The sequence below is a fragment of the Danio rerio genome, chromosome 11 (genome assembly GCF_049306965.1).
Source record: "Danio rerio strain Tuebingen ecotype United States chromosome 11, GRCz12tu, whole genome shotgun sequence".
In the NCBI taxonomy this organism is placed as follows: Eukaryota; Metazoa; Chordata; class Actinopteri; order Cypriniformes; family Danionidae; genus Danio; species Danio rerio.
In genome coordinates this window covers 3,017,501-3,028,045 of record NC_133186.1, presented here as the reverse complement: position 1 = coordinate 3,028,045, position 10,545 = coordinate 3,017,501, and the positions used below count along the sequence as shown (strand labels likewise).

The following is a 10,545-nucleotide window of genomic DNA, read 5'->3' as shown; positions in this document are numbered from 1 at the left end:
TATAGTGTTTCTATTTGTACTATGGAAGTCAATGAGTGCCAGAAACAAAGAAAAAAATCTACAAAACATCTTTGGTGTTCAACAGATAAACAAAACTCATTAAGTGTTTAAAAGCACAGTAAATGATGAGTAAATGCTCATCTGAGTTCCTTTTGTCTGTTAAACAAAAAAGAAGATATTTTGAAGAATGCTGAATGCCTTCTGTACAATTTTTATTTCTACAATGGAAGTCAATGGGTGCCAGCAGAAATTTGTCTACAAAACGTCTTCATTGGTGTTCAACAGATCCTCATAAATGTTTAAAACCACAGTAAACAGGTAATGCTCATTTACCATTCTTTCACTTATACTAAACCTATCTGAGCTTACTTCTGTCAAACACAGAAGAAGATATTTTAAAGAATGCTGGATGTCTTCTATAGTGTTTTATATCTACTATAGAAGTCAATGGGCACCAGCAAAAAAATTAACAAAACATCTTCTTTGGTGTTCAACAGATACTACTAAACATTTAAAACCACAGTAAATGATGAGGCAAATGTCATTTGTGGGTGAACTATCCCTTTAAATGAGTCAATAACGTAAAGGGTTCGGTTAGTTTAAGGGTTGAATAAAATGACTAATCTTAATGTTGTCAAGACTATTTCTTTTGGTGGAACAGAAAAGGAGAAGTTTAGCGGATTGTTCCAGCTGCACTATTCCATATAACGGCATCCAACAGCTCCAAATGCAAAAACAAATCAAACAAAACGGAATCATAACATCAGATTAATCTTACATTAAATACTTCCATTGCAAATCAAAACATTTATTATGGTTTCAGAATACCATTAGAAAATGCCATGTTTTGTTTTCTGCAAGATATTCAACCCTAAAAAAATAAATAATAATAAGTCTTTGGATCTTTATTGTGTGGGAAAGAGCAGCTTAAACAATGTTAAAGGGGTTGTTCACACAAAAATAAAAATTGTGCCAACATTTACTCCCTTAACTTGTTCTAAACCAGTTACTTCTGTTGAACATAAAGGAAGATACCTTGAAAAATGTCAGAAGGCAGCAGTCATTGACTTCATTAGTAGGTACCAAAATACTATGGATGTCAATGGTTACCAGTTTTCAACATTATTCAAAATGTCTTTTTTTAAGTTTAAAAGTAAGTGTAAAAAATGGTGAGGACCACAAATTTTTTGTCCATCCTTATAGACCTGTACTTGTGTGTTTCACTCAGAAAATAAAAAAGAGTCTAATTTAGAAGTTTTGGATGAAACATTTCTTAAACATTAATTAAATTAAAGTGTTAAAGTAGATTAAACAATATGATGAAGAGGTTTCAGACCATTTTTGATTATATTTTATTTATTTGTGTTCCATTGAAAAGAAAAGAAGATATTTTGAAGAATGCTGGAAAAGCAGTATCCTTTGACTTCCATAGAATTTATTTTTTCATTCTATGGATGTCAATGAATACAACATTCTTCAAGCTATCTTCTTTTGTATTCAACAAAACAAAATGGCAAGTAAATGATGACAACTTTCATTTTTGAGTGAACTGCCCCTTTAAGTCTGAGGTTGCATCTAATTTTTGCCTAAACCTGTCAAAAGATTCCCAGATGGGATGAGCTTATTATACGGACAGACCCTCAAAATGCCCACTCAGCAGATTCTGAAAACTGCTGCACACCGCTGAGACACATCTAGAAGTCAATAAAGCCGGACTCCTGTCATTGGAAGAAAACAAAACTGAGGAAGAAGATTTTACACACTTTAAACCTGAGGTAGAAAACATAAAACATACAGCAGGATGGGTTAGAAATAAGGGAAGCTTATGAGAAGGGGGCTGTACAGTGTTTGTGTGTGTTTTAAAGGGAAAGTTCACCAAAACTGAACATTCTGTCACTATTTCATCTACTTCAAGTGATTCCAAACATTGAATGGTTTCTTTTTTCTGTTAAACACAAAAGAAGATATTTTGAAGAATGTTAGAAACCTGTAACCATTGACTTCTATAATAGGAAATACAAAGACTATAGAAGTCGATGTTTACAGGTTTTCAGCGATATTCAAAATATCTTCTCTTGTGTTTAAATGAAGATATCTTGAAGAATGTTAGAAACCTGTAACCATTAACTTCCATAGTAAGAAATACAAAGGCTATAGAAGTCGATGGTTACAGGTTTTCAGCGATATTCAAAATATCTTCTCTTGTGTTTAAATGAAGATATCTTGAAGAATGTTAGAAACCTGTAACCATTAACTTCCATAGTAAGAAATACAAAGGCTATAGAAGTCGATGGTTACAGGTTTTCAGCGATATTCAAAATATCTTCTCTTGTGTTTAAATGAAGATATCTTGAAGAATGTTAGAAACCTGTAACCATTAACTTCCATAGTAAGAAATACAAAGGCTATAGAAGTCGATGGTTACAGGTTTTCAGCCTTGTTCAAAATATCTTCTCTTGTGTTTAACTGAAGATATTTTGAAGAATGTTAGAAACCTGTAACCATTAACTTCCATAGTAAGAAATACAAAGGCTATAGAAGTCGATGTTTACAGGTTTTCAGCGATATTCAAAATATCTTCTCTTGTGTTTAAATGAAGATATCTTGAAGAATGTTAGAAACCTGTAACCATTAACTTCCATAGTAAGAAATACAAAGGCTATAGAAGTCGATGGTTACAGGTTTTCAGCGATATTCAAAATATCTTCTCTTGTGTTTAAATGAAGATATCTTGAAGAATGTTAGAAACCTGTAACCATTAACTTCCATAGTAAGAAATACAAAGGCTATAGAAGTCGATGGTTACAGGTTTTCAGCGATATTCAAAATATCTTCTCTTGTGTTTAAATGAAGATATCTTGAAGAATGTTAGAAACCTGTAACCATTAACTTCCATAGTAAGAAATACAAAGGCTATAGAAGTCGATGGTTACAGGTTTTCAGCCTTGTTCAAAATATCTTCTCTTGTGTTTAACTGAAGATATTTTGAAGAATGTTAGAAACCTGTAACCATTAACTTCCATAGTAAGAAATACAAAGGCTATAGAAGTCGATGGTTACAGGTTTTCAGCGATATTCAAAATATCTTCTTTTGTGTTTAACTGAAGAAGCTTTGAAGAAACCTGAAAACCTGTAACCATTGACTTCCATAGTCGAAAAAAACAAAGACTATAAAAGTCAATGGTTACAGGTTTTCGGTGTTCTTCAAAATATCTTCTTTTGTGTTTAACTGAAGAGATTTTGAAGAAAGCTGAAAACCTGTAACCATTGACCTCCATAGTAGGAAGTCAATGTTTACAGATATCTTCAAAATATCAATGTTTACAGATGCTTGTGTTCAACAGAAGAAACTCTTTAAGGTTTGAAACAAGTAAAGGGTGACAGAACTGTCATTTCTGGGTGAACTATCCCTTTAAGGAAGCAATTGGTTACCCCTGAAGAGGAAGGCATTAAAACACATTGGTACATACTATTGCACAATGTTTCAAGAAAAGGTAGGACTGGGATCCACAAATCTGCATCTGCTCATCCTCGGTCAACACAAAAGGTGCCAAAACTCCAGGATTGAGTTTCCAGCTCTACATCAAGGCTGAAGTCATATGGATCTCTGGGAATTTCCAAAAGTGACGCCATCTTGAAATATTTCCTTGAAATGAAGACGGAAGTAAATTCAGCAGCTACAGATCGAGAAGTCGTCTCGAGGATTTGTCTGTGTTTTGATGGGATGAGGCATCACCAAAACAGCACCTTAGAGGAAAACTCCACTTTTTGGGGGGAAATTAGGCCTAGAGACTTTCAGCTCATCCATTCAGCTCATCTTCAGGGATGACAGGAGTATTATTAGCTTAGCTTAGCATAAATAATTGAATTGGATTAGACCATTAGCATCTTGATCACAAAATTCTAATTTGGTAATTTTATTATTTAAAGCTTGACTCTTCTGTAGTTACATCCTGAACTAAGATCAACGAAAGAGGAAAAGTTGCTATTTTCCAGGCGGATATGTCTAGGAACTATACTATTATTGAGGCGTAAGAATCAAGAATCTTTAACTGTGTAGTTCCCAACCCTATCAACCCATAAAATATCAACTTTTTATTTTCTGTCAGTCTAAGTACACAACGTAATAACAGAAAAATCAAGCTTAAAATACGAACACTATCAAATTGTTGATCATTTCTGAGTGAGATGCTAACGGTCTAATCCGAATCAATGAATTATGCTAAGCTAAGCTAAAAGTGCTCTTTCCATACCTGGAGATCAGCTAAATGGATGTAAAATTGGTCAAATTCACCAGTCAAACTCTAATTTGGTAATTTTCCTATTTAAAGCTGGACTCTTCTTTAGTTACACCGTGTACCAAGATCAACGAAAAGAGAAAACTTGCTATTTTCCAGGCTGATATGTCTAGAAACTATAATATCATTTAGGTGTAAAAATCAAGAATCTTTAACAGTGTAGTTCCCAACCCTATCGACGCTTAAAATATCAACTTTTCATTTTCCGTCAATCCAAAATACCAACACTATCGAAACGCAGATAATTTCTGAGCGAGATGCTAATGGTCTAATCCGAATCAATGAATTATGCTAAGCTAAGCTAAAAGTGCTCTTTCCAGACCCGGAGATCAGCTAAAGGGATTTAAAATTGGTCAAATTGACCAGTTTAACTCTTGGTGACTTGTGAATATATTTCCAAAAAAATAGAAGTGTTCTTTCAGCATCCAGAAGAAATAGTTGAGATCCTCAAACTGATCATATTTCTCTGAACGCCAGGTTGAAAGGGATGCGTCTCATCTGATTCCTGAATCCGGCTTTCTGGAGTGAGACGTCTGGTTTTCGGACACCTAAAGTCGTGGCGTCCAATCATTCGACAACCACCAAAAAAGGCACCATCGATAAGACTCGCTTCCATAATGGAGGATCGTCACCTTTTCTTCCCCATCTTCGGATTCCAGATCTTCACTCTCATGTCACTGTGGGGTGGCAGAAGAACAAAAACAAAAGACATAAAATGAGAGGTGGAGAAAGATGCGCAAGGCCGATAATCACAAAGACTGAGAATCTTCAGACGGCAGATCCTCACACTGAACACATCAAAACCGCGAGTTTACAAAGCGAGTCCTGGCTCCGCGCACCAATTAGGCACATACAACGCTTTATCCCAATAAGAATCGAAACCCTGAAGTGTGAACCAGAATCACGAGCGCTCCTCCAAACTCACACACTGATTTTCTGAAGAAAAAGAAGAGTTCTGGATTACTGCGTGATGCAAACGAACGGGTCATTAGGCTGACATTAAGCTCAAATACATTTCAAATGTATCAGTTAAGTAAGGAGCCAGATCAGTGTCAAAAATAACATAATAACAAAATCCAATCCGTAAATTTAAAACACAATTTGTGAATTCACATGTAAAAATCATAAATATTTCATCAAATCACTTGGATTTTTGCATTTACGGATCGTGTTTTGAATTATCAAACTAGCTTTGCATATTTATGAATTGTGCTTTGATATAACGAATTGGATTTGCATATGTATGAATTTTGTTTCAAATCAACAAATTGGATTTGCGCATTTATGAAATGTGTTTTTGATTTACGAATTGGATTTGTGAATTTACAAACTGTTTTGAATTAACAAACTGGATTTACATATTTATGAACTGTGTTTTAAATTAACGAACTGGATTTGCATATGTATAAATTGTGTTTTGAATTAAGGAATTTGATTTGCATATGTATAAATTGTTTTGAATTAACGACTTGGATTTGCATATGTATGAATTGTGTTTTGAATTAACGAATTGGATTTGCATATGTATAAATTGTTTTGAATTAGTGACTTGGATTTGCATATGTATGAATTGTGTTTTGAATTAACGAATTGGATTTGCATATGTATAAATTGTGTTTTGAATTAACAAATTAGATTTGCATATGTATGAATTGTGTTTTGAATTAACAAACTGGATTTACATATTTATGAATTGTGTTTTGAATTAACAAACTGGATTTACATATTTATGAATTGTGTTTTGAATTAACAAACTGGATTTGCATATTTATGAATTGTGTTTGGAATTTACGAATTGGATTTGCATATGTATGAATTGTCTTTTGAATTAACAAATTAGATTTGCATATGTATGAATTGTGTTTTGAATGAACGAATTGGATTTGCATATGTATGAATTGTGTTTTGAATTAACAAACTGGATTTACATATTTATGAATTGTGTTTTGAATTAACAAACTGGATTTACATATTTATGAATTGTGTTTTGAATTAACAAACTGGATTTACATATTTATGAATTGTGTTTTGAATTAACAAACTGGATTTGCATATGTATAAATTGTGTTTCGAATTTACGAATTGGATTTGCATTTGTATGAATCGTGTTTTGAATTAACAAATTAGATTTGCATATGTATGAATTGTGTTTTGAATTAACGAATTGGATTTGCATATGTATGAATTGTGTTTTGAATTAACGAATTGGATTTGCATATGTATGAATTGTGTTTTGAATTACCAAACTGGATTTACATATTTATGAATTGTGTTTTGAAATTACAAACTGGATTTACATATTTATGAATTGTGTTTTGAATTAGCAAACTGGATTTGCATATGTATGAATTGTGTTTCGAATTTACGAATTGGATTTGCATATGTATGAATTGTGTTTTGAATTTACGAATTGGATTTGCATATGTATGAATTGTGTTTTGAATTAACAAATTAGATTTGCATATGTATGAATTGTGTTTTGAAAATACGAACCATCTCTGGCTCAACAAGTCTTACAGTCCACAGAAGTTTTAGCTATAACTTTTGGGCTTTGATCCTAACTGTGGCGTTTTGGTGACTGTCGCTTTAAATTCAAATGAGGTTTTGCTCTTTTCAAAAGAGGGCGGGGCTACAAATGCCTATGTGACAGCATAGTGGTAGATCCAAAAACAAGACTAAAGTCTTATGCTAATGAGAGAGAGATGGTCACTAATGGGCGGGGCTTCCCCCTCTGATGACATCATACAAAGAGAGAATGTCAATCAAAGTGTTTCTGCAGACTGTTTTTATCAATTGTGATTATAAAAAATAGATTTCATACATTTTGTCCATTATAAGCTGGTTATATTTACACACTGTTGCCAAAAAACTGTTTAAACCCTTCATAAAAGTTACATTTGCATTACAAAAAAAATTAAAGTTTTTTATAATAAAATTTTATTTTTATATGTTTTCTAAAATATTACAAATAATGATTATAACGGTCTGTATTGTAAATTATACCATAAGGTTTTCTGTCAGCAAAATACCGTAACACCTAGTATTTCACTTCTAAAGCAAGATCTTTAGTTTCACCAAGCACCGTTGCTGCAGGTGCTTTTCTCTCTCTTTCGTTCGTCTTCTTAAAACACGAAGACGACAAAAAGTACTGAACAATCTGCTCACTTGATTTAATGAACAAGATCTCATGAATTATTCCACTGGAACACACTTACAAACTTTCCTTCTCTCTCTCTAAATCCTCACTCATGCATCTCATGCTCTATTTTTAATATTCATGTGGGATTCCAAAACTTATTTTCCGCCTTGTCTTCACAATTACACCAATTTTTGTTTCGATTTCAGTACGACTTTTAAAATAATGTACAGAAATTACACAGTTTTATATAAAGCAAATCAGAGGAGCAGAGTAATAAATATTCTGTAGAATATTTATATTTTTAGACTGAAAACATACATCATTTATCAAGTCAAATGCATAGGATTAAGAAAAAAAGAGAAGTTAGTTCATGGCAATATGAGACAAGGTCGCCCAACCTCGGTCGTTGAGGGCCGGTGTTTTTCAATATTTTTTAAATGTGTGTGGTGATGGAAATGACAGTGGTGGAAATTGCATTTCAACAGTTTATTGTGAACAAATTAAAATTAGCTTCACCGATTAGCTTTGAATTGATACTAGCATTTCATGTATACAAAACACTCTTATTTACCTTCATTTTATTTGGTTTTTAAAATCATCTTTGAAGGTTCAACATGTTTGAAAGTGCCGTAGAATAAATGTATTTCCTCATCAAGCAATATTTACCTTGATTTTTCTTCAAGTGTTGTTGATAAAAAATTTAATTCTCTCCATCTTGAACATGTGCTCAGATGTCAATATTCATGTTTATAAAAAACACCCAAATAATCTGACACAAACATTTTAAAGCGATATTACAGTGTTGAGCTGGAAATGACACTGATACTGTGCGACAGCTGCATTTTGTATAAAAAATTATATTGATAATAGTCTTACATAAATAACTATAAAATATTTAACCTATTTCACTAGTGCTTCATTAGGACACATTAATAGATACCAGATAAATAATCTTTTAAAATGTTATTTTCATTGTTGAAGTTTAAAACTCTGAGTGTGCAACAAGGTGAAAACAGTGATTTTGACACCTAAAAGGAGGCTGAATAATATTTTAAAACTCATAGAAAAGTAGTAAAAATGCTTAAAGTAGGTTTTATTGTTAGTTTGACAAAGAAAGAAGAATTTGAACAAAATGATAATATTTTTGGATATATAATCAAAGGACATAAAAGTATAAAGTGCTAGTAGTTGAAGAATTACCCATATATATATATATATATATATATATATATATATATATATATATATATATATATATATATATATAAAATGGAAATAAGTTCTGTTGACATAAAAAAATGTGCTTAAAGGGGCTAATAATTTTGTCCCTAAAATGGTGTTTAAAAAATTAATAACTGCTTCTGTTCTAGCCGAAATAAAACAAATAAGACTTTCTCTAGAAGAAAAAATATTATCAGACATACTGTAAAAATGTCCTTGCTCTGTTAAACATCATTTGAGAAATATTTAAAAAAGAAAAACAAATTCAAAGGGGGGCTAATAAATCTGACTTCAACTTTTCTATACACATTTCATGTTGTACTTCTTGAGAAATATGTTGTATAATAACTATCATGATTATTAACCCTTTTTCTCTCTCTTCCATTACTGAATTAATGATGACTGTTAAGTTGACTTTGTGTTCGATATATTTCCTATTGTTTAGATCAGTGGTGCTCAACCCTGTGCCTGGAGATCTACCCGTCCAGCATGATTTAGCTCCAACCCTAATCAAACACAACTAAACCGATTTGAAGGAGCACTTGGTATTTAAAATCAGGTGTGTTTGATCAAGGTTGCAGCTAAAATCTGCAGAAAGGTAGATGTTCAGGAACACGGCTGGCCACCCAGGGTTTAGATATGGTTTAGATACCATAGGGTTAAAATGAGCTCTAGACGCTCCTGACCTTTGTTACCCTGATGAAGGCATGCATTGCTGAAATCCTTAGGTTCTGTTTTATAGAATGGCCTTGTTAACGAAGCCTTTTTAATTTCTTCACTTACTTTTCGAGTGCTTTTGTTTTATGACTCCATGGTTTAAATTACAAATGTAATTTAAATACAATCATAATGATGTAATTAAACTTTTCTTTAAATGAACTTGCCCGTTGTAAAAAGGAACTTGAAAGAGGAAAGCAGGGAAAAGCAGAAAATCAAACAGAGACACAAGCAGACGAGATAGAGAGAGACAGAAAGGACAGTACCAGAGGAGCAGGCGGGAGGTTTTAATGGAGGCTCAGGGGAGGCTGGTGGCCCGGCCCTTGATGGCCAGAACCCGCCGGGGCAGACAGGGCGTGAGGCCGGGGACATAACTCCACAACTTCACCCGACAGTCACTGCGTTACAGAGACCCACAGAACACACAAGAAACACACAGAGACAGAAGGAAAGAGGCTTGAGGAAACAGGCACATTAATGAAGAAGAGCCAAACAATCCCACAATTCCCTGCCCATCTGCTCTACAAACAAGCATCCCCAAAATGCACAAAAGTAGGTCTTAAAAACATATTAGTCTGACTGAACATTTCTAAGTAGTCTGGCCGTCTGGAAAAAGCCATCAGCGGAGAGTGAAGAGAGACACACACTCGTTGAGCTGATGACCCATTTAAATACACCGGAGAGCTTTAAATAACTGCTTATATTACCATCGCAAAATGATCACCTTTACTGCTCTACTCGTCTTGTTTTGCTCAGTGCACCTGAGAAGTTTTCGCTTCTAGTCATCTGAAGTGCCGGAAAGTTCGAGCTGCCAACAGGTCATCTGGAGATATCATAACAGTTTTCCACACACTGTTGTGACATTTGGAGTAAATGCTGCAGACTAGAAATGGGTGGCATCATAATTGATGTATTAACAATGCAGACGCTGACATTAAAGCATTTGCCATTCTCTCTGCACAAAAACAAACCAAACTCGATTGAATTACGTGATGCAGTTTTGTACAATGCAGTTAAAGTTCAATAACCGGAGGCAAATATGAGCCTTACTGTATATTTCTATTCACCTTATTCTCCACCGACGAGTGGGCGCTGCCATTTGAATCTTTTTGCTCGAGACTTCCGGTCTCATTCACTTCCATTCATTTTTTGATGTTAAAAACTGCTCGA

General features: G+C 33.6%; 1 protein-coding gene across 9 annotated transcripts in view; it reads right to left on the bottom strand.

Moving 5' to 3' along the window:
* Nucleotides 1–792: 792 nt before the first annotated feature.
* Nucleotides 793–10,545, bottom strand: part of kif21b (kinesin family member 21B) — a 124,089-nt gene continuing 114,336 nt past the window's right edge. For 2 of the 9 annotated variants that reach the window (XM_073916246.1, XM_073916247.1), the window contains 2 exons: nucleotides 9,642–9,773; nucleotides 793–4,975 (listed from right to left, as the gene is read on the bottom strand). In XM_073916246.1, coding sequence (XP_073772347.1) covers nucleotides 9,674–9,773 — 100 coding nt within the window. In that variant the 3' untranslated portion in view covers nucleotides 793–4,975; nucleotides 9,642–9,673. The remainder of the gene's footprint in view (nucleotides 4,976–9,641; nucleotides 9,774–10,545) is intronic. The other 7 variants (XM_073916248.1, XM_073916249.1, XR_012386926.1 and 4 more) reach the window with 6 other exon arrangements.